Raw genomic sequence first — 25,669 nt, 5'->3', positions numbered from 1 at the left:
GGGCTGCCTGCTGTTGCTAGGTGTGGAATGGGGGATATTCAAACCTTGAGATAGAGAGTAAATTCTCTGGCCTGCTCTCTGGCTACTTTCTAAGGGTGGGCTTCCCACTTCACCAGAGTTGGTGCCACCAAAGGAGGGAAGCATCTAATGAGGCTGCTTTTTGCTGCTGGGTAGAATACTAGGGCTTCCCAGGTGGCATTAGTGATAAAGAACACACTCACCAATGTAGGACACATAAGAGACTCGGGCTCTATCCCTGGGTCAGGAAGTTCCCCTGGAGGAGGGCACGGCAACCCACTCCAGTATTCTTGTCTGGAGAATCCCATGGACAGAGGAGCCTGGCAGTTTACAGTCTATAGGGTTGCACAGAGTCAGACATGACTGGAGCATCTTAGTATGCGGAAGACTAGGAGACTTGAGTCTGGGCGCTTTTTCCCACCATGTGGAGGATCAAGAGACCCTGAGACTGGTTCATCTTCTGCTGCTGGATTAGTGGTACACTACCATAGGTGTAGGGTCAAGAGATACTGATTCTGATCTGTTTTCTGCTACAGTGTGGAAGGCTGGCACCCTGGGCCTTCTGGCATGTCTGATGTGAGTGGAGGAGTCTTCCTGCTGCTATCTTGAAGTCTAGGTCTCACCAAGCAGGTTCTTCTGGTGCTATTGGAAGCAGAGAATAAACCCACTGCTGTTGGCCATTGTAGGGCATAAGATATGTCAGTCACCCAGGTTCTGCTATTGACATGGCTGCTGGTGGACTGAGATGTGCTGTTTCTGATGGGTGGGATGTGGGAAGGACAGGCTTCCCCCCTCCCTGATTGCTCCCTATTGTGCTAGGCAGACTGGGCCAATGCTATCCCTAAGGATGGGTTTCTTCACTACATCCCTGCTGAGCTTCCCCTCCTCCAGTCCTTTAATGGGAGAGTAGCCTTCTGTTTCTCTCTGCTTGTTGACTATTCTGGCTTACAGTCTTCTACAGCACTTATCTTTTGAGATAAAAGGAAAATCCAGGGAACTCACCACAGGATCATTCTTTAAGGTCTGGGGCCCCTAACCAGCCCACTTTCTTTCTACCTTTTGTGGTTATCTTATGGTTGTATGTTGAACAGTTTCCAGGGTATTTATTCATATGCAGAGAGAGAAGCAGGGAAAAGCGAAGCTGGAACTAGAAGTTCAGTAACAGGTCTTTAAAAACCGTCTATAAAAGTTAATAATCAGTCATTGTAGAAAAAAGTGAAAGACACAGAAAATTCCAGTAATGACAAAAAATTACCTAAAATCTCTCTTTCAGCATAGTTAATGGTTTAGAGAAGAGCTTCTCAAAATTCTCATTTGCATGGAAATCACCAGGGGATCTTGTGAAAATGTGATTATGATTCAGTGGGTATGCAGATTTTGCATTTCTAACAAGCTTCCAGGGGATGCTGACCTTGCTGGTCTGTGCACTGTGCTTTGGGTCCAGAACTTAGAGGAAGTTCTTTCAGTCTCTTATGTGAAGAAATACACGTGTAACATGAATGTTAGCTGTCAGGTGGTTGTGGTTAAACTGGACTGGGACCTATATTTCACAGCCGTATGAGAGTCCTCCTTCACCCGCATGATGTCTGTGTGTCTTAGGGCTTATTTTCCCACACTTCTTTCTGCTTCCACTCTGCTGTGTCTATCCCTGCTGGCTTTGGGTTCTGTACTACATTTCATCTAGCAGCAAAACCCAGGACTTTGTGGGTTTCTCCCCCAAATCCACTTGTGCAAAGAATTTTTGTTGCATTTTGGGTGAGTTTTAGAAAGTGTTACCCTGGGAAGTGAATGCCATCAGTGATTTTATTCCATCCCTCACTTGTCTTTCTCCTCCTTCTTCTCTGAAATAACAAGCAACTTTCTCTCCTTGCTTTGGTTTGGAGTTGCCTTAGTCCTGAGTTTGGAGTCTCGCCTTTTTTAAATATAACCTCTATCCTAAAACTGTTTTCATTATATACAATAGCACACCTACATTTGCTCTTCAGATTTCCTTTTGGGGCCTCATTGAGACTGATACTCCTGGGTTCTCTCTTTATCTCTACCTGCCCATCATGAATTCTCAGACTGGTGAGTTTGGGAGAAGGATAAGGGCAATTAATTTCAAACTTCTTCATCTTGCACCACACTCTCACTCTTCATGCCTGCAGAGAGGATGCATTCTGGTTCATTCCCAGCCATATGCTAAAGTGCCTCTCCTACCCCTGTGGTGAGTGGGGGTGGGTGGGGGAAGCTGACTGTTATTCATCTGTGCCCAAGAACAGGAAAGTACATTTAATTGCAGGATTTTAAAAATTAGTTCATTGATCCCTGACCTAAAGTTATATTCTCTACCAATCCCTTTCAGCAATAAAGATATAATTTGAGCTTCATCTGTCTGATTCCTCAGTTGGTCCAGAAATTTGGTGGTGAAAATATGTGAATTGCTCATTGGAATCCTTCCTGCAAGCTCTAGCAAATATACTATGATCAATCCCCAATATTTTATTGCAGAATAATATTCCATCACTTAAAGTGAAGTCGCTCAGTCGTGTCCAACTCTTTGCGACCCCATGGACTGCAGCCTACCAGGCTCCTCCACCCATGGGATCCTCCAGGCAAGAATACTGGAGTGGGTTGCCTTTTCCTTCTCCAAGGGATCTTCCCGACCCAGGGATTGAACCCAGGTCTCTCACATTGCAGGCAGACGCTTTAATCTCTGAGCCACCAGGGAAGCCCATTCCATCACCTAAAATGGACCACAATTTACTCAAACAATCCCCTATTGTGAATATTAGGTTATTTTCCAACCTTTCCAAACCTTTAGATTCTTTTAGACTCTTCAGAGGGCTTCCCTTGTAGCTCAGTTGGTAAAGAATCAGCCTGCAATCCAGGAGACCGAGGTTTGATTCCTGGGTTGGGAAGATGCCCTAGAGAAGGAAATGGCAACTCACTCCAGTATTCCTGCCTGGAGAACCCATGGACAGAGGAGCCTGGCAGGCTACAGTCTATGGGATTGCAAGAGTCAGACACGACTGAGCGACTAAGCACAGCACACACAGACTCTTCTGATAAGTTTAACTTCTTGGCAAAAATATATTGCTTAAATTGTGCTAAATGGTATAAATTTGTATCAATTTATACTCTTACTAAGGAGATCAAACCAGTCAATGTTAAGGGAGATCAACCCTGAATATTCATTGGAAGGACTGATGTTGAAGCTGAAGTTCCAGGGTTTTGGTCATTTGATGCAAACAGATGATTCATTGGAAAAGTCCCTGATCATGGAAAAGATCAACGGCAAAAGAGGGCATTAGAGGATTAGATGGCTGGATGGCATCACTGATGCTATAAACATGAACTTGGGCAAACCCCGAAGATGGTGAAGGACAGGGAGGCCTCGCATGCTGCAGTCCATGGGGTCTCAAAGAGGTGGACATGACTGGGCAACTAAACAATAACAACAGTACTGTTATTAGAAGTTATGTCAATACCCATTACACTGAACTTCATCAATAGCAGCTGTACATAAGGATTTTTCCTCTTTTGTTTATTGCTATTCTTAGTATTTGTGGGCTCTGAATAAATACTTTTGTATTCAGATCACATCACATCAGTCATTCAGTCGTGTCTGACTCTTTGTGACCCCATGAATCACAGCATGCCAGGCCTCCCTGTCCATCACCAACTACCAGAGTTCACTCAGAGTCATGTCCATCGAGTCAGTGATGCTATCCAGCCATCTCATCCTCTGTCGTCCCCTTCTCCTCCTGCCCCCAATCCCTCCCAACATCAGAGTCTTTTCCAATGACTCAACTGTTCGCATGAGGTGGCCAAAGTACTGGAGTTTCAGCTTTAGCATCATTCCTTCCAAAGAAATCCCAGGACTGATCTCCTTCAGAATGGACTGGTTGGATCTCCTTGCAGTCCAAGGTACTCTCAAGAGTCTTCTCCAACACCACAGTTCAAAAGCATCAATTCTTCGGCGCTCAGCCTTCTTCACAGTCCAACTCTCACATCCATACGTGACCACAGGAAAAACCATAGCCTTGCTTAGACAAACTTTTGTTGGCAAAGTAATGTCTCTGCTTTTGAATATGCTATCTAGGTTGGACATAACTTTCCTTCCAAGGAGTAAGAGTCTTTTAATTTCATGGCTGCAGTCACCATCTGCAGTGATTTTGGAGCCCAGAAAAATAAAGTCTGACACTGTTTCCACTGTTTCCCCATCTAGTTCCCATGAAGTGATGGGACCGGATGCCATGATCTTCATTTTCTGAATGTTGAGTTTTAAGCCAACTTTTTCACTCTCCACTTTCACCTTCATCAAGAGGCTTTTTAGTTCCTCTTCACTTTCTGCCATAAGGGTGGTGTCATCTGCATATCTGAGGTGACTGATATTTCTCCCGGCAATCTTGATTCCAGCTTGTGCTTCTTCCAGCCCAGCATTTCTCATGATGTGCTCTGCATATAAGTTAAATAAGCAGGGTGACAATATACAGCCTTGACGTACTCCTTTTCCTATTTGGAACCAGTCTGTTGTTCCATGTCCAGTTCTAACTGTTGCTTCCTGACCTGCATACAAATTTCTCAAGTATGTCAAATAGGATACTATTGTTATTTTCATTTGTATTCTATTAATAGCAAGGCTAGACCCTTCCACACCTATTGACAATTTATACCTTTTTCTTTTGTTAATTGCCACTTTGTATCTTTTGATCATTTCTCTATTTAGATGTTCATGTTTTGTTTATAAGGTCTTTCCATATTTTTTTTCATTTCCATTTCATTTGTTTTTAGTAGTAATATATGTCTCAATTCTATTAATCTCTCATTGGATTCTGCCTTTGCTTGAGATCAACCCATTGACTTGGAATATTCTTAAATTTGACACACTTATTCCTTTTTATTTAATTTTATCTAGGAGTCATATATAATAACATTTATTTATTTTATCAATAGGAAATTTATTGTGGTACATAAAATGCAATAAGCATTTAATATTATTAAAAAATACTAGTATGCTTATGCTTTGAAACACTACATGATACCTTCGTATCACATGATTCCCTTTTACAAATTTGGGTCTATTTCCACTATTCTGTCTTCCAGATCACTGATTTGTTCTGCATTTTCTATTCTGTAATTGAGTCCCTCTCATTAATTTTTCATTTCAGTTATTGTATTATTCAGTTCTGATATTTCTTGTTTGTATTTTCTCTTTATTGAAATTCTCACTATGTTCATCCATTCTTCCCCTGAATTTGATGAGCATTTTTATGACTATTATTTTGAACTCTTTATCTGCTAAATGCTTATCTCCATTTTGTATAGTTCTTTTTCTGGGCTTTTGTCTTACTCTTTCACTTGAAAGGTATTCCCTTGTTTCCTATTTTGCCTACCTCTCTGCATTTGTTTTTATATATTAGGGACATCGGCTACATGTGCCAATCTTAAAAGAGTGGCCTTATGTAGATGGTGTCCTGTAGAGCCCAGTGACATAATCCCTCCTGGTCACCAGAGCCAGGCACTCAAGGCTATCCCCTGCATGGGTTACCCGCATCCTTCTGTTGTGTTTAGGTCATGACTTCTACAAACACACTGGTGGGAAGGACTGATCCCCAGCCCTGGTGTCTGGGAGGCCTAGTTGCAATTACTGCAGGCTTGCTGATGGGAGGGGCTAGCCCCCCCCCCCAGAATGTGAATCACTTTGGAGGGTCACTTGTCCTGACCAGAGACATGCAATGGGTAGGATGGGGTGGGAGCATCTTTAGAGGAACTGATTGAAGCTGGAGGGTTGGGTAGAGCAGATTCTTAATGGAATGTTGGGATAGGGCACACAGTGTTACTTATGTTTGTGGAGAGTGACAGAAAGGCACCTACCAGCACTGGGCCAGCTATATGGAAGGAGAGAGAAAAATGGCACCTACCAGCACTTTCATCCCCTGGTACATGTACCCCTGGTACATCCCCTAGTGCCCTAAAACTAGACAGTAAATCACCTTCTTATAAAATCCAGGCATTTTTAAACTGCTGCTCTGTCTGTGTGGGACTCAGAGCAAGTGAACCCTTTAAGAGAAGAGTCTCCCACTGCCCTCTGGATCTCCCAAACATAAGCCTGCTGTCTTTCAAAGCCAGACACCATGGTAATTTTCTTTTTGGTGCAGATGCCATAGGCTGCAGAGCTCAACGTGAGGCTTGGGCACCTCACTCCTCAGAGGGGAACCCTATGGTTGTGATTTTCTTCTGGCTGTGGGTCACTGTATTGGGGATGTGGGTTCTGATGAGATCACATCTCTTCTCCTCCTCTGCATCTCAATGTGACCATGTATATATATATATACTTAGTTGTTGACAATCTGTTCCATTAGTTTTCAGAGATAATTATTCTATATATATATTTGTAGCCTTGGTATGGGTCACTAAAAGTCGGACATGACTGAGCGACTTCCCTTTCACGTTTCACTTTCATGCATTGGAGAAGGAAATGGCAACCCACTCCAGTGTTCTTGCCTGGAGAATCCCAGGGACGGGGGAGCCTGGTGGGCTGCCGTCTATGGGGTCGCACAGAGTCAGACACAACTGAAGCGACTTAGCGGCAGCAGCAGCAGCAAGAAAAGGCATGCTTAGAAATTTTCTACTCCACCATCTTGATCGGGCCTCCAAACACAGACTGTCTTTTTTTTTTCCCTTAGTTTTATTTATTTATTTTTTCTTTTTTTTATTTTATTATTATTATTTTTTTTTTTTACTTTACAATATTGTATTGGTTTTGCCATTCATCAACATGCATCGGCCTCGGGTGTACACGTGTTCCCAATCCTGAACCCCCCCTCCCACCTCCCTCCCCATACCATCCCTCTGGGTCATCCCAGTGCACCAGCCCCAAGCTTCCTGTATCCTGCATCGAACATGGACTGACAATTTGTTTCTTATATGATATTATACATGTTTTAATGCCATTCTCCCAAATCACCCCCCCTCCTCCCTCTCCCACAAAGGCCAAAAGACTATCTTAATTTCAGAGATTGCTTTAATTCTCCTTTCCAATATAGATGCCTTTTATTTATTTCTCTTCACTAACTGTCCTGGCTAAAATTTCTAGTTTAATGTTGAATAGTTGTGTGACACTTTGAATTTATACAAATGTGTATGTGATGTGGTATACATGTGTCTCTATGTGTGTTTGTATACTATAGAAATATATTTCTAGTTGTTGATCATGATAAAATGTTTGAAAACCACTGTTTTATAGAAGCTTTTGCCCATTTGCACTAGGAAACCTGTATAAGAAAGTTTATATCAAAGATGCTTATAAAAACAAAACAAAGCAAAACAAACTAGAAATAATCCAAATATCTAATAAAAAGAACAAAGAAATAAATTGTATTGTATGTGTAAAAGAGAGTACCAATCTAAATGAAAATGAGTTAACCACAATCACCTGAATGAATGTCAGAAAAAAATCATTAAATCAAAAGCAAGATGCATAAAAGTACATACAAAATCATGTCATTTATATAAAGTTCAAAATATGTATAATAAAAAATATAATGGTTAGGACTACATATGAGAGAAATAGAAAACAAATGTAAGGGATAGACAAAATTCATGATGGTGGTTACTTTTGGAGAAGTTTTGAAGAGTGAAGGAAAGAAAATAGAAAAGAGCACACAACATTAAAGGTATAGGTTCAGGTCAGTTCAGTCACTCAGTCATGTCTGACACTGTCCATCCCCATGGGCTGCATCATGCTAGGCTTCCCTGTCCATCACCAACTCCCAGAGTTTACTCAAACTCACATCCATCTAGTCAGTAATGCCATCCAACCATTTCATTTTCTGTTGTCCCCTTCTCCTCCCACCTTCAATCTTTAACAGCATCAGGGTCTTTTCCAAGGAGTCAGTTCTTCACATCAGGTGGCCTAGTATTGGAGTTTCAGCTTCAGCATCAGTCCTTCCAATGAATATGCAGGACAGATTTCCTTTAGAATGGACTGACTGGATCTCTTTGCAGTCCAATGGACCTCAACAGTCTTCTCCAACACCACAGTTCAAAAACATCAATTCTTCAGTGCTCAGCATTCTTTATACTTCAACTCTCACATACACACATGACTACTGGAAAAACCATAGGGTTTTGTTGGAAAAGTAATGTCTCTGATTTTTAATATGCTGCCTAGGTTGCTCATAGCTTTTCTTCCAAGTAGCAACCATCTTTTAATTTCATGGCTGCAGTCACCATCTGCAATGATTTTGGAGCCCAAGAAAATAAAATATCTGTCACTGTTTCCATTGCTTTCCCATCTATTTGCCATGAAGTGATGGGACCAGATGCCAACATTTTACTTTTTGGAATGCTGAGTTTTAAGCCAACTTTGATCTTCACAACCCAGATGATCATGATGGTGTGATCACTTACCTAGAGCCAGACATCCTGGATGGGAAGTCAAGTGGGCCTTAGGAAGCATCCCTATGAACAAAGCTAGTGGAGGTGATGGAATTCCAGTTGAGCTATTTCAAATGATGCTGTGAAAGTGCTGCACACGATACACCAGCAAATTTGGAAAACTCAACAGTGGGCTCAGGACTGGAAAAGGTAAGTTTTCATTCCAACCCCAAAGAAAAGCAATGCCAAAGAATGCTCAGACTATCACACAATTGCACTCATCTCACACGATAGTAAAGTAATGCTCAAAATTCTCCAAGCCAGGCTTCAACATTACATGAACTGTTAAATTTCAGATGTTTAAGCTAGATTTAAAAAAGGCAGCAAAACCAGAGATCAAATTGCCAACATCCGGTGGATCATTAAAAAACAAAGTGAGTTCCAGAAAAACTCCTACTCTGGCTTTATTGACTATACCAAAGCCTTTGACTGTATGGATCACAACAAATTGTGGAAAATTCTTAAAGAGATGGGAATATCAGAGTAACTGACCTGCCTCTTGAGGAATCTGTATACAGGTCAGGAGGCAAAAGTTAGAACTGAATATGTAACTCTAGACTGGTTCCAGTTGCGAAAGGAGTACATCAAGGCTGTATATTGTCAAAATGCTTATTTAACTTATATGGAGAGTACATCATGAGAAACGCTGGGCTGCAGGAAGCACAAGCTGGAATCAAGACTGCTGGAAGAAATATCAATAACCTTAGCTACGCAGATGACAACACCCTTATGGCAGAAAGCGAATAAGAACTAAAGTGCCTCCTGATGAAGTGAAAGAGGAGAGTGAAAATTTGGCTTAAAACTCAATATTCAGAGAAGTAAGATCGTGGCATCTGGTCCCATCACATTGTGGCAGATAGATGGGAAAACAATGGAAACAGTGAAAGACTTTATTTTGGGGGGCTCCAAAACCACTGCAGATGGTGACTGCAGCCATGAAATTAAGACACTTGCCCCTTGGAAGAAAAGCTATGATCAACCTAGACAGCTTACTAAAAAGCAGAGACATTACTTTGCCAACAAAAGTCTGTCTAGTCAATGCTTTGGTTTTTCCAGTGGTCACATATGGATGTGAGAGTTGGACTATAAAGAAAGCTGAGCGCTGAAGAAATTGATACTTTTGAACTGTGTGTTGGAGAAGACTCTTGAGAGTCCCTTGGACTGCAAGGAGATCCAGTCAGTCCATCATAAAGGAAATTAGTCCTGAATATTCATTGGAAGGACTGATGCTGAAACTGAAATTCCAATACTTTGGCCACCTGATGAGAAGAACTGACTCATCTGAAAAGACCCTGATTCTGGGAAAGATTGAGGGTGGGAGGAGAAGAAGACAACAGAGGATGAGATGGTTGGATGGCATCACCAACTCAATAGACATGAGTTTAAGTAAACTACAGGAGTTGGTGACAGACAGGGAAGCCTAGTGTGCTTCAGTCCATGGGGTTGCAGAGTCGGACACGACTGAAACAATGAACTGAACTGTACTGGATGCTTGGGGCTGGTGCACTGGGAAGACCCAGAGGGATGGTATGGGGAGGGAGGAGGGAGGAGGGTTCAGGATGGGGAACACGTATATACCTGTGGCGGATTCATGTTGATATATGGCAAAACCAATACAATATTGTAAAGTTAAAAAATAAAATAAAATAAATTTTAAAAAAAGATCTTTTCTTTCACTTTCTTTTTTTTTAATTTTATTTTATTTTTAAACTTTACATAATTGTATTAGTTTTGCCAAATATCAAAATGAATCCATCACAGGTATACAGGTTCTTTAGTTGTCTTCATTTTCTGCCATAAGGGTGGTGTCATCTGCATATATGAGGTTATTGATATTTCTCCCAGGAATCTTGTGGGATTGTGCTTCAATCTTGTGTTTCATCCAATGCAGGATTCCGCATAATGTACTCTGCATAGAAGTTAAAGAAGCAGGGTGACAGTATACAGCCTTGATGTACTTCTTTCCTGATTTGGAAGCAGTCCATTGTTCCATGTCCTGTTCTAACTGTAGCTTCTTGACCTGCATACAGACTTCTCAGAAGGCAGGTAAGGTGTTCTGGTATTCCCATCTCTTTCAGAATTTTCCACAGTTTGTTGTGATCCACACAGTCAAAGGTTTTGATGTAGTCAATAAAGCCAAAGTAGATGTTTTTCTGGAACTCTCTTCCTTTTTCCATGACCAAATGGATGTTGGCAATTTGATCTCTGGTTCTTCTGTCTTTTCTAAATCAAGCTTGAGCATCTGGAAGTTCATGGTTCACGTATTGTTGAAGCCTGGCTTGGAGAATTTTGAGCATTACTTTACTAGCATGTGAGATGAGTGCAATTGTGTGGTAGTTTGAGCATTCTTTGGCATTGCCTTTATTTGGGATTGGAATGAAAACGGACCTTTTCTAGTCCTGTGGCCTCTGTTGAGTTTTCCAAATTTGCTGGTGTATTTCATGCAGCACTTTCACAGCATCATCTTTTAGGATTTGAAATAGCTCAACTGGAATTCCATCACCTCCACTTGTTTTGTTCGTAGTGATGCTTCATAAGGTCCACTTGACTTTGCATTCCAGAATGTCTGGGTGTAGGTGAGTGATCACATCATCATGCTTATCTGGGTCATTCAGATCTTTTTTGTATAGTTCTGTGTATTCTTGCCACCTCTTCTTAATATCTTTTGCTTCTGTTAGGTCCATACCATTTCTGTCCTTTATTGAGCCCATTTTTGTGTGAAATGTTCCCTTTGTATCTCTAATTTTGTTGAAGAGATCTCTAGTCTTTCCCATTTTATTATTTTCCTCCATCTGTTTGCATTGATCACTGAGGCCAACTTTCTTATCTCTTCCTGCTATTCTTTGGAACTCTGCATTCAATCAGGTATATCTTTCCTTTTCTCCATAGTACTCAAGTACTTAGTAATCAAAGGGACTAGTGATGTTTTTAAGGCTGGTGGCATATGCACTGAAATTCATTTCATTTTATTACTATTTTTATGTTTCAGTTATATTATTTTGTATGTATTGTAAGTAAGCAATAAGTAATAAAAGCAGATCAGAACTTAAGATATAAGGTCCTCCTTCTTTTTCCTTAATTGGTTGTCTCCTGCAGCAATAAGCCAAGAGTATGTCCGCTGCATGATACCTGCATAGTGTACACTTCTGTAGGGGTGCTTGAACAATTAAGATTAGCCCATCCATCACATCTGCTCCATCATCCCAAATAAAGAGGTCTTTCCTACTTTTTCCTGATTCCAACATTTCTAAGCCTTATTGTTTTAAGAATGTAGGTATGTTTGTTTCATTTATATTTTTACAATGCTGGTCAATCTCATCTAGTGAATGTTTCACTTTGCTTTAGGTACCTTAATTCAGTATGAAAAGACTATCCTCACCCCTCTAATTTCTATCTTGGATACAGGTTTTTCCTATTTTTTTCAAATATTTGTTTAGTCATTGCCAAGTGTAGTTAAATGCCTGGGTTCAAGTCACCACCTCTACTTAGAAACCTTAAAGTTATATTTTGAGTGAATAAGTAGTTTGACTCTGAGACTATTATTTAGAGGCTACTGTTACAATTCTAGAACTGTTATCCAAAACAATGCTACTGCCAACTCACCCTTTATTACAAAAATAATTAAAAGTTGATCCAAACCAAGTGACTTTGTTGATCTTCATTTTGCCATTTATGGGCTCTAGAAAAGATCCACATGATTTACCTGTGGGAAAGAAGCAGAACATGGGAACTTGGGTGTAAAATACTCTGAACTTCTAGTAATACATAAGATCTCAACCTGGCCATAGATTACTGAAGGGCATTTGTAGTTCCGCAGATTTGCTACCTTGAGGAAACTCACAAGACTGCCTCAGAATCACATACCTTCCACCCATCATTTTAAAAAAGACCTCACCTCCAGATCTGTCTCATCCTCATATTGTTTGCCTGTCAAAAAAAAAAAAAAAAAAAGTAAACTTTATTACTAAAATGCTGACTCTGTAATTCAACCAATATAAATCAAAAGACTTGAAGTTTGGGATTCTCTCCCCACCTACACTTTCCTTCCTTTCCTGAGTCATTCATTAGTTAGTTTCAGTTGTATAAACGGGACATCCCCTAGCAAATTTTCCCTCAGTCATGCCTTCTGATGGTCATTTCCTGTGAAATGAATTTGTAATGAGCATGATAGGGACTCAAAGCAGTAGGAAGATACAATCTACAAAAATAAATCTCACGTCTATTATACTTTAGGCAAAGTTACCAAGACTTGTGTCTTCATTTCAAAATTTGAACAATTGATCAGATCTTAAGGATTACTGACTGATACAGAGGAGTTCTCAATCCAGATAGAGATAAAGGAAATCCCTGTATTCAGTTGTTACATGTACAGTTGTTTTCCGGGCTTGGCCAAATAGAGTTTTGTAGGCAGGTGATAGAGAACACTTCCATAATCACCAAGGCTGCATTTATACTTCAAAGTTGTTCCAACAGGAAACTCATCTTTGTCCATCAGTTCTGTAAGCATGGGGCTCCACTGGGGCTTTGCGTTGACCTGGAGAGAAAGACCACAGTGACATCAAAGTTAGTGGAGAAACTTCCGGTATACTTTATCTTTTTTTCTCTCCAGTGTGTTTCATAGGTGTAGCAGTAACCACTGTTGAAAGTCTGTTGCCAAGTCAATGATTCAGCACAAAGAAATTTCAGCACTTAGTTTGTAGACAAAACTCAACAAATATGAAGCAATATTTTAATGTGTATTTTAAATATTGGACTCAGTTACTATACCTTAAAACCTCAGGCATGTGTGCGTGTGTCTGTGTGCATGCGCTCTGTCACTCAGTCACATCCAACTCTTGTGACACCACGCAATGTAGTCCCTCAGGCTCCTTTGTCCATGGAATCTTCCACAAAGAATACTGGAATAGGTTGCCATTTCCTATGCCAGGGGATCTTCCCAAACCAAGGACTGAACCCTCAGCATCTCCTGCATTGGCAGGAAGATTCTTCTTTTTTTTTTTTTTCTAATTTTATTTTATTTTTAAATTTTACATAATTGTATTAGTTTTGCCAAATATCAAAATGAATCCGCCACAGGTATACACGTGTTCCCCATCCTGAACCCTCCTCCCTCCTCCCTCCCCATACCATCCCTCTTGGTCGCCCCAGTGCACTAGCCCCAAGCATCCAGTATCGTGCATCGAACCTGGACTGGCAACTCGTTTCTTACATGATATTTTACATGTTTCAATGCCATTCTCCCAAATCTTCCCACCCTCTCCCTCTCCCACAGAGTCCATAAGACTGTTCTATACATCAGTGTCTCTTTTGCTGTCTCGTACACCGGGTTATCATTACCATCTTTCTAAATTCCATATATATGCGTTAGTATACTGTATTTATGTTTTTCCTTCTGGCTTACTTCACTCTGTATAATAGGCTCCAGTTTCATCCACCTCATCAGAACTGATTCAAATGTATTCTTTTTAATGGCTGAGTAATACTCCATTGTGTATATGTACCACTGCTTTCTTATCCATTCCTCTACTGATGGACATCTAGGTTGCTTCCATGTCCTGGCTATTATAAACAGTGCTGCGATGAACATTGGGGTACATGTGTCTCTTTCCCTTCTGGTTTCCTCAGTGTGTATGCCCAGCAGTGGGATTGCTGGATCATAAGGCAGTTCTATTTCCAGTTTTTTAAGGAATCTCCACACTGTTCTCCATAGTGGCTGTACTAGTTTGCATTCCCACCAACAGTGTAAGAGGGTTCCCTTTTCTCCACACCCTCTCCAGCATTTATTATTTGTAGACTTTTGGATCACAGCCATTCTGACTGGTGTGAAATGGTGCCTCATAGTGGTTTTGATTTGCATTTCTCTGATAATGAGTGATGTTGAGCATCTTTTCATGTGTTTGTTAGCCATCTGTATGTCTTCTTTGGAGAAATGTCTATTTAGTTCTTTGGCCCATTTTTTGATTGGGTCGTTTATTTTTCTGGAGTTGAGCTGTAGGAGTTGCTTGTATATTTTTGAGATTAGTTGTTTGTTGGTTGCTTCATTTGCTATTATTTTCTCCCATTCTGAAGGCTGTCTTTTCACCTTGCTAACAGTTTCCTTTGATGTGCAGAAGCTTTTAAAGTTAATTAGGTCCCATTGTTTATTTTTGCTTTTATTTCCAATATTCTGTGAGGTGGGTCATAGAGGATCCTGCTGTGATGTATGTCGGAGAGTGTTTTGCCTATGTTCTCCTCTAGGATTTTTATAGTTTCTGGTCTTACGTTTAGATCTTTAATCCATTTTGAGTTTATTTTTGTGAATGGTGTTAGAAAGTGGTCTAGTTTCATTCTTTTACAAGTGGTTGACCAGATTTCCCAGCACCACTTGTTAAAGAGATTGTCTTTAATCCATTGTATATTCTTGCCTCCTTTGTCAAAGATAAGGTGTCCATATGTGCGTGGATTTATCTCTGGGCTTTCTATTTTATTCCATTGATCAATATTTCTGTCTTTGTGCCAGTACCATACCGTCTTGATAACTGTGGCTTTGTAGTAGAGCCTGAAGTGAGGTAGGTTGATTCCTCCAGTTCCATTCTTCTTTCTCAAGATCACTTTGGCTATTCGAGGTTTTTTGTATTTCCATACAAATTGTGAAATTATTTGTTCTAGCTCTGTGAAGAATACTGTTGGTAGCTTGATAGGGATTGCGTTGAATCTATAAATTGCTTTGGGTAGTATACTCATTTTCACTACATTGATTCTTCCAATCCATGAACAGGGTATATTTCTCCATCTATTAGTGTCCTCTTTGATTTCTTTCACCAGTGTTTTATAGTTTTCTCTATATAGGTCTTCAGTTTCTTTAGGTAGATATATTCCTAAGTATTTTATTCTTTCCGTTGCAATGGTGAATGGAATTGTTTCCTTAATTTCTCTTTCTATTTTCTCATCATTAGTGTATAGGAATGCAAGGGATTTCTGTGTGTTGATTTTATATCCTGCAACTTTACTATAGTCATTGATTATTTCTAGTAATTTTCTGGTGGAATCTTTAGGGTTTTCTAGGTAGAGGATCATGTCATCTGCAAATAGTGAGAGTTTTACTTCTTCTTTTCCAATTTGGATTCCTTTTATTTCTTTTTCTGCTCTGATTGCTGTGGCCAAAACTTCCAAAACTATGTTGAATAGTAATGGTGAAAGTGGGCACCCTTGTCTTGTTCCTGACTTTAGAGGAAATGCTTTCAATTTTTCACCATTGAGGATAATGTTTGCTGTGGGTTTGTCATATATAGCTTTTATTATGTTGAGGTATATTACTTCTATTCCTGCTTTCTGGAGAGTTTTTATCATAAATGGATGTTGAATTTTGTCAAAGGCTTTCTCTGCATCTATTGAGATAATCATATGGTTTTTATTTTTCAATTTGTTAATGTGGTGTATTACATTGATTGATTTGCGGATATTGAAGAATCCTTGCATCCCTGGGATAAAGCCCACTTGGTCATGGTGTATGATCTTTTTAATGTGTTGTTGGATTCTGATTGCTAGAATTTTGTTAAGGATTTTTGCATCTATGTTCATCAGTGATATTGGCCTGTAGTTTTCTTTTTTTGTGGGATCTTTGTCAGGTTTTGGTATTAGGGTGATGGTGGCCTCATAGAATGAGTTTGGAAGTTTATCTTCCTCTGCAATTTTCTGGAAGAGTTTGAGCAGGATAGGTGTTAGCTCTTCTCTAAATTTTTGGTAGAATTCAGCTGTGAAGCCGTCTGGACCGGGGCTTTTGTTTGCTGGAAGATTTTTGATTACAGTTTCAATTTCCGTGCTTGTGATGGGTCTGTTAAGATTATCAATTTCACCTTTTTCTCAAGCGCACATGGAACCTTCTCCAGGATAGATCACATCCTGGGCCATAAAGCTAGCCTTGGTAAATTCAAAAAAATAGAAATCATTCCAAGCATCTTTTCTGACCACAATGCAGTAAGATTAGATCTCAATTACAGGAGAAAAACTATTAAAAACTCCAACATATGGAGGCTGAACAACACGCTGCTGAATAACCAACAAATCACAGAAGAAATCAAAAAAGGAAGATTCTTTAACACTGAGCCAGAGTGTTAGAAATACTAACACTCTGAGATAATTACTCAGACTTTTTAAAATTTTCAGCTGTTCATAGTTTCTAAACAAAGAAAGCAGTGTTTTTAACAGTTTGACAGTATTCCATGAGTTATAATGTGCTTTTTTTCAATTTAAACATTTGATAATGACCATTGTTTCTTCATTGACCCACGGTTTACTTAGAATAGTTTTGCAGAATTTACACACATTTGAGGAAATGTCTTTAGATATATATTTATTACCAAATTTTGAGGTTAATTGAGTTTGTTTTATGGTTTAGTATATGATCAAATGAGACAATTGTATGTGTATATATTTGTAAAAACTGTGTGTCTGCAATAATGGGTGCAGTGCTGTAGGTGTATCAGTGAGGCAAAATCATATTTGTTTAAATCATCTGGATACTTACTGATTTGTGGGTGTCTGCTTATTGTACCAGATAATGTTCCATCTATTGTACATTTTTCTTATTTTTCTAACTCTGCTCTTTTTTTTTTTACTATACATATTTTAATGTTTTTATATATGTATAGTGATGTACTTTTATGTATTTTAAAATTATATTTCCTAGTAAATAGACTCTTTTATTATTACAATATATATCTCCTTATCTCTAGTAATGAATCTTGCCTCAAATTATATTTTCTATACTTTACTTGTAAGGCAAATAACAAACAAAAAAAAAGTTTACAGATTTAACCCTCAGTAAATTGAGGGAGATGGTGAGGGACAGGGAGGTCTGGCATGCTGCCATCTATGGGGTTGCAAAGAGTAAGATACAACTTGGCGACCGAACAACAACATATCTATATTTGTTTTGTTTTGTTTTTCTAATGTGGACCATTATTAAAATCTTTATGGAATTTTTTACAACATCACTTCTGTTTTCAATGGATCCATTGAATCATCAAAAAAAAAAAAAAAAAAAAAACCATAAGAATACCAGAAAAAAACATCTACTTCTGCTTTATTGATTATGCCAAAGCCTTTGACTGCGTAGATCACAAAAAAAAAAAAAAAAAGCTGTGGAAAATTCTTCAAGAGATGGGAATCCCAGACCATCTTACCTGCCTCTTGAGAAACCTGTATGCAGGTCAAGAAGCAACAGTTAGAACTGGACGTGGAACAACAGATTTGTTCCAAATTGGGAAAGGAGTACATTAAGGCTGTATATTGGTAACCCTGCTTATATAACTACTATGTAGAGTACATAATGTGAAATGCTGGGCTGGATGAAGCATACGCTGGAATCAAGATTCCAGGAGAAATATCAATAACCTAAGATACACAGATGACACCACCCTTATGGCAGAAAGTGAAGAAAAACTGAAGAGCCTCTTGATGAAATTGAAAAAGGAGAGTAAAAAAGTTGGCTTAAAACTCAACATTCAGAATAAAGATCATGGCATCTGGTCCCATCACTTAATGGGTAATAGATGGGGAAACAGTGGAAGCAGTGACAGACTTTATTTTGGGGGGCTCCAAAATCACTGCAGATGGTGAGTGCAGCCATGAAATTAAAAGATGCTTGCTCCTTGGAAGGAAAGCTATGATCAACCTAGACAGCATTTTAAAAAGCCAAAACATCACTTTGCCAACAAAGGTCTGTCTACTCAAAGCTACGGTTTTCCCAGTAGTCATATGTGGATGTGAGAGTTGAATTATAAAGGAAGCTGGGCGCCAGAGAATTGATGCTTTTGAACTCTGGTGTTGGAGAAGAGTCTTGAGAGTCCCTTGGACTGCAAGGAGATTAAACCAGTCCATCCTAAAGGAAATCAGTCCTGAATATTCACTGGAAGGACTGATGCTGAAGCTGAAGCTCTAATACTTTGGCCATCTGATGTGAAGAACTGACTCCTTGGAAAAGACCCTGATGCTGGGAAAGATTGAAGGCAGGAGGAGAAGGGTACGACAGAGGATGAGATGGTTGGATGGTATCACCAACTCTATGGACATGAGTTTAAGCAACCTTCAGGAGTTGTTGATAGAGAGGGAAGCCTGGAATGCTACAGTCCATTGGGTCACAAAGAGTTGGACATGACTGAGCGATTGAATTGAACTGAACTGCTTCTGTTTTATGTTTCGGTTTTTTGGCCATGTGGCTTGTGGAATATTAGCTTGCCAACCAAGGATCAAACTCACACCTATGCATTGGGAGGCCAGGTCTTAACCACTGGACCTCCAGGGAAGTTCCTATCACTGTTTTAAATATAAACACAGAATGATAATTCAAAGATGAAGATTGTCATAATGCCACATTTGTCAAATCAGCTTTCTTTTGGTTCATTTTTGCATAACATACTTTTCCATCTTTTTGTATTCATTCATTCTGTCTCTGGGGCTTCTCTTGTGGCTCAGCTGGTAAAGAATTCTCTTGCAATGTGGAAGACCTGGGTTAGATTCCAGGATTGGGAAGATCCTCTGGAGAAGGGAAAAGCTACCCATTCTACTATTCTGACCTGAAGAATTCCATGCACTGTATAGTCCATAGGGTTGCAAAGAGTAGGACACGATTGAGCAACTTTCTCTTTCATTCTGTCTCTGAACATGTGTATTATTTTTGTTTTATATGGAACAAATAGTTTTCATTTTTACTTTTATTCATTTTTTATTTATTTAGGCAGGCTGCTTGGCATGCCTTGTGGGATCTTAGTTCCTCGACCAGGAGTTGAACATGGGCCCAGGCAGCAAAAGCACATAGTCCTAACCATTGGACTACCAGGGAATTCCCTATAGTTTTTTTTTGTTTGTTTGTTTTTTAATTAACTTACTTATTTTAATTGGAGGATAATTTATTTACAATATTGTGCTGGTTTTTGCCATATATTGATATGAGTCACCCACGGGTGCACATGAATCCCCCTAACATGAACCCCCTCCTACCTCCCTCCCTACCCTCTCCTCTGGGTTGTCCCAGAGCACCATACATCGAACTTTGTGTGCCCTGCTTCATACATCAAACTTGCACTAGTCATCTATTTTACATATGGTAATATACATGTGTCAATGCTATTCTATAGTTTTTATTTTTAATTATGATAGAGTCCCCAAACTTAATAAGTTCACAGCACTCTTAGAGTCTTAGTAATTTTTTCATGTCATTTCTAGCCAAAGGAAAAATACTTAACAGTTTATTTACTAAATAACTAGGCCCAAACAGCTCAGTAAGTCTTGTGCCCCCCATAATTCTTAATAACAGAATGTCAAATGCTGCTCAGCTTTGCAAACCTTGAAATCAGATTGCAAACCATCATTTAATTTCTGATTCCAGATTAACTTTCACTTGGTACTTTTTCTTTATCACAGTCATTGCTGAAAACCCAGCTTTGCAAAGATTTGACATCATCCAGTAGAACTTACTGCAATCTAACATAACTGGGACCTACTCTGAGCTAGCAGTTTGCAAAATACGTGAGAGATATCAAATATTGCTGTGTTTCCACTGAATATTTAAAATATTCCATAGGCCCCTTGTGAATTTATAAAAGCCCCCGTGGTGCCTCAGTCCACAGTTTTGGAAATGCAGTACTATGACAATCTTCATCTTTAAAATAGAATTGTCTGTTCATATTTAATATAATTATTGATATATTTGGGATTCTAGCAATCATTTTACTATGTGTTTTTAATTTGTCCTATGTTTTCTATGTTCTTTATTTTCTTCTATGGTGCCTTCTTGTTATTAATTATATTTATTATTTTACTCATTTCTCTTTATTATTAAATTATTAATATACTAATAATTTTATTTTATTGTTATTTAAAGGTAATGTGCACCCTTAACATAGGAAAGGTAATTAACAGTTATAATTTCCCCAACAATGCAAGAACCACAGAAAATGTTAACTTCATTTACTTCCTGCCTGTCTTTTGTTCTATTATTATCATGTATTTAAATTCTACATACATTTTAAACTAAGGATTGGGGGAAGGAGGAGAAGGGGACGACAGAGGATAAGATGGCTGGATGGCATCACTGACTCTATGGACGTGAGTCTGAGTGAACTCCGGGAGTTGGTGATGGACAGGGAGGCCTGGTGTGCTGTGATTCATGGGGTCACAAAGAGTCGGACACAACTGAGCGACTGAACTGAACTGAATCATAATCAGATCAGATCAGATCAGTCACTCCCACCAAACCACTGACAAACATGAGAATTCCTGAAGAAATTGGATTGAACTAGCCATTAGGTCTGCATAGTTGCTATTTACGTTTTTTCCTATTTAATGGCTTTTATCAAAATTAAGGGATTTAATCTGTGTATCCTATCTGAGCAAAGGATGGTGATCCAAGAAAACACACATTTCTTACTTATTTTTTCTAACATTAGACAGTCTTATATCTATTACTACACATTCTCTTTATTAAATAGCAGCTATTAAGCTAGAGTGTCCTTGTCTATTTCTTTCTTCATCTTGTATCATCTTAGTCCTCTAGCTGAGCTATAGTCCTTCCCACCAAAGCCTTTTTACCTCTTCTTTAAGATATATGTTCTTTCTTCTGTCTGTGATATTCCCTCCATGTGATTACTTTTATCTTCACTGTAACTTTCACTCTTCCAGATGTCTACTAAAATGCTGCTTCCTTATAAATGATTGAGTCCCTTTGCTATTCACCTGAAACTATCACAGCATTGTTAATCAGCTATAACCCAACACAAAATAACACATTCCAAAATAAATTAAAATGCTACTTCCTTATTTAAGCCTTCCCTGACCCTCCCAGGGATTTCAAATCTGAACTATTTCCCTCTGCCCCATCACATAATAATTTCTAATAAGACCCTTGCCTTTTCCTTTTGTATCATTTAGGGTTTTTTTTTTTTTTATGTTCATATGCTTTTAAACATATCTAAGTGTCTCAATAGATATTAAACATGCATATTATGAAGGCAAGAAACTCCATGATTTTTGGTCTAGCACTCAGTTATAAGCAGTCAGTGCATATTTGCTGCAAAGAATAGGTGAATGATGAATTACCTAAAAAACTTTTTTAAATATCAAGAAATCAGGCTATATCCCTAAAAGCTGTAATTGAGTGGGTGTGGGTAATGGCCCAAGAAAACATCTTTTTAAAAAGTTTCAAGGTGATTTTGATAGATAATAGCACTTTGAGAACCACTGGGACAAATAGGAAAAAATTACCAAAACTACCAAAAACTAAAAAACAACTCCTGTGATTTCAAATAAGATGCCTTCACCTTTTCTATAGTTGTATGTATGATGAATATAATTTTGATAGTGATCTCATCCATTGGTTCTGAACAAGGAAAGAGATTCCAAGTGGAGCTTCTGGTGCCAAAGTTTTACTAGGAGAGGCTGAATGTCACAGCAAAGCTCACAAGAAGAAAGAGACCTAAAACAACAAAGCAAATGTAATGAACTATTCTTGGAATGGCATGCCCTTCCCTTCAGTTCAGTTCATTTCAGTCACTCAATCATGTCTGACTCATTGCAACCCAATGAACCGCAGCACGCCAGGCCTCACTGTCCGTCACCAACTCTCGGAGTCAACTCAAATCAATGCCCCTTGTGTCGGTGATGTTATCCAACTACCTTATCCTCTGTTGTCCCCTTCTACTCCTGCTCTCAATCTTTCCCAGTATCAGGTCTTTTCAAATGAATCAGCTCTTCGCATCAGGTGGCCAAAGTATTGGAGTTTCAGCCTCAGCATCAGTCCTTCCAATGAACACCCAGGACTGATCTCATTTAGGATGGACTGGTTGGATCTCCTTGCAGTCCAAGGGACTCTCAAGAGTCTTCTCCAACACTACATTTCAAAAGCATCAATTCTTCAGCGCTCAGCTTTCTTTATATTCCGACACTCACATCCATACATGACTACTAGAAAAACCATAGCCTTGACTAGATGAACCTTTGTTGGCAACGTAATGTCTCTGCTTTTTAATATGCTGTCTAGGTTGAACTTCCAGATGTTCAAGCTGGTTTTAGAAAAGGCAGAGGAACCAGAGATCAAATTGAAAACGTCCGCTGGATCATCAAAAAAGCAAGAGAGTTCCAGAAAAACATGTATTTCTGCTTTATTGACTATGGCAAAGCCTTTGACTGTGTTGATCATGATAAACTGTGGAAAATTCTAAAGGAGATGGGAATACCAGACCACCTGACCTGCCTCTTGAGAAACCTGTATGCATGTCAGGAAGCAACAGTTAGAACTGGACATGGAACAAAGACTGGTTCCCAATAGGAAAAGGAGTACATCAAGGCTGTATATTGTCACCCTGCTTATTTAACTTATATGCAGAGTACATCATGAGAAATGCTGGGCTGGAAAAAGCACAAGCTGGAATCAAGATTGCCTGAAGAAATAACAATAACCTCAGATATGCAGATGACACCACCCTTAAGGCAGAAAGTGAAGAGGAACTAAAAACCCTCTTGATGAAAGTGAAAGAGGAGACAGAAAGAGGAGGGTGAAAAAGTTGGCTTAAAACTCAACATTCAGAAAACTAAGATCATGGAATCTGGTCCCATCGCTTCATGGGAAATAGATGGGGAAATAGTGGAAACAGTGTCAGACTTTATTTTTTGCGGGGGGGGGGGGGGTGCGCTTCACAATCACTACAGATGGTGATTACAGCCATGAAATTAAAAGATGCTTACTCCTTGGAAGGAAAGTTATGACCAACCTAGATAGCAAATTAAAAAGCAGAGACATTACTTTGCCAACAAAGGTTTGTCTAGTCAAGGCTATGGTTTTTCCAGTGGTCATGTATGGATGTGAGAGTTGGACTGTGAAGACAGCTGACTGCTGAAGAATTGATGCTTTTGAACTGCGGTGTTGGAGAAGACTCTTGAGTCCCTTGGACTGCAAGCAGATCCAACCAGCCCATCCTAAAGGAGATCAGCCCTGGGATTTCTTTGGAAGGACTGATGCTGAAGCTGAAACTCCAGTTCTTTGGCCACCTCATGTGAAGAGTTGATTCACTGGAAAAGACCCTGATGCTGGGAGGGATTGGGGGCAGGAGGAGAAGGGGATGACAGAGGATGATGTGGCTGAAGGGCATCACCGACTCCATGCACATGAGTTTGGGTGAACTCTGGGAGTTGGTGATGAACAGGAAAGCCTGTCACGCTGCGATTCATGGGGTCGCAAAGAGTCGGACATGGCTGAGCAACTGACCTGAACTGAAATGAGGTTGGTCATAACTTTCCTTCCAAGGAGCAAGCATCTTTTAATTCCATGGTTGCAATTACTGTCCACAGTGATTTTGGAGACAAGAAAAATAAAATCAGTCACTGTTTCCACTGTTTCCCCATCTATTTGCCATAAAGTGATGTCATGATCTTACTTTTCTGAATGTTGAGTTTAAGCCAATTTTTCACTCTCCTCTTTAACTTTCATCAAGAGGCTCTTTAGTTCTTATCCACTTTCTGCCATAAGGGTGGTGTCAGTTGCATATCTGAGGTTATTTATATTTCTCCCGACAATCTTGATTCCAGCTTGTGCTTCTTCCAGCCCAGCATTTCTCATGATGTACTCTGCATAGAAGTTAAGTAAGCAGGGTGACAATATACAGCCTTGATGTATTCCTTTTCCTATTGGGAACCAGTCTCTTGTTCCATGTCCAGTTCTAACTTTTGCTTTTGACGTGCATACAGGTTTCTCAAGAGGCAGGTCAGGTGGTCTGGTATTCCCATCTCTTTCAGAATTTTCCACCGTTTATTGTGGTCCACACAGTCAAAGGCTTTGGCATAGTCAATAAAACAGAAAGAAATGTTTTTCTGGAACTCTCATGCTTTTTCCATGATCCAGAGGATGTTGGCAATTTGATCTCTGGTTCTCCTGAATTTTCTAAAACCAGCTTGAACATCTGGAAGTTCACAGTTCACGTATTGCTGAAGCCTGGCTTGGAGAATTTTGAGCATTACTTTACTAGTGTGTGAGATGAGTGCAATTGTGTGGTAGTTTGACCATTCTTTGGCATTTCCTTTTTTGGGGATTGGAATGAAAACTGCCTTTTTCCAGTCCTGTGGCCACTGCGAGTTTTCCAAATTTGCTGGTGTATTGTGTGCAGCACTTTCACAGCATCATCTTGTAGGATTTGAAATAGCTCAATTGGAATTCCATCACCTCCACTAGCTTTGTTCATAGTGATGCTTCCTAAGGCCCACCTGACTTCACATTCCAGGATGTCTGGCTCTAGGTAAGTGTGAGTGATCACACCTTCATGATTATCTGGGTAGTGAATATCTTTTTTGTACAGTTCTATGTATTCTTGCCACCTCTTCTTAATATCTTCTGCTTCTGTTAGGTCCAAACCATTTCTGTCCTTTATTGAGCCCATCTTTGCATGAAATGTTCCCTTGGTATCTGTAATTTTCTTCAAGAGATCGCTAGTCTTTCCCATTCTGTTGTTTTCCACTATTTCTTTGCATCGATTACTGAGGAAGGCTTTCTTATCTCTCCCTGCTATTCTTTGGCACTCTGCATTCAAATGAGTATATCTTTCCTTTTCTCCTTTGCCTTTCACCTCTCTTCTTTTCACAGCTATTTGTAAGGCCTCCTCAGACAGCCATTTTGCTGTTTTGCATATCTTTTTCTTGGGGATGTTCTTGCTCCCTGTCTCCTGTACAACATCATGAGCCTCCATCTATAGTTCATCAGGCACTCTTTCTATCAGATCTAGTCCCTTAAATCCATTTCTCAATTCTACTGTATAGTCATAAGGGACTTGATTTAGGTCATACCTTAATGGTCTAGTGGTTTTCCCCATGTTCTTCAATTTAAGTCTGAATTTGGCAATAAGGAGTTCATGATCTGAGCCAAAGTCAGCTCCTGGTCTTTTTTTTTTTTTTTTTTTTGCTGACTGTATAGAGCTTCTCCCTCTTAGGCTGCAAAGGATATAATCACTCTGATTTTGTTGTTGACCATCTTGTGATGTCCATGTGTAGAGTCTTTTCTTGTGTTGTTGGAAGAGGGTGTTTGCTATGACCCTTCCTTTAATTACCTAAAATTCACCTGTGTTCTGGCACAGTATATATAATAACTAAAAATGAAAATTTGGATGAAGTGAAAGTGAAAGTCACTCAGTCATGTCCAACTCTCTGCAACTCCATGGTCCATGGAGTTCTCCAGGCCAGAATATTGGAGTGAATAGCCTTTTCC

The 25,669-nt window shown here is 39.5% G+C and overlaps 1 protein-coding gene across 1 annotated transcript in view; it reads right to left on the bottom strand.

Annotated features, from left to right (window-relative positions):
- Positions 1–25,669, bottom strand: part of CR1L (complement C3b/C4b receptor 1 like) — a 72,003-nt gene that overhangs the window by 41,395 nt on the left and 4,939 nt on the right. The window contains 4 exon segments of the mRNA XM_024976607.2: positions 12,146–12,268; positions 12,338–12,369; positions 12,807–12,865; positions 12,867–12,976. Of these exon segments, the coding sequence (XP_024832375.2) occupies positions 12,146–12,268; positions 12,338–12,369; positions 12,807–12,865; positions 12,867–12,976 (324 nt within the window).

Source organism: Bos taurus, chromosome 16, assembly GCF_002263795.3.
Source record: "Bos taurus isolate L1 Dominette 01449 registration number 42190680 breed Hereford chromosome 16, ARS-UCD2.0, whole genome shotgun sequence".
In the NCBI taxonomy this organism is placed as follows: Eukaryota; Metazoa; Chordata; class Mammalia; order Artiodactyla; family Bovidae; genus Bos; species Bos taurus.
This window is presented reverse-complemented; position numbering and strand designations above follow the sequence as displayed.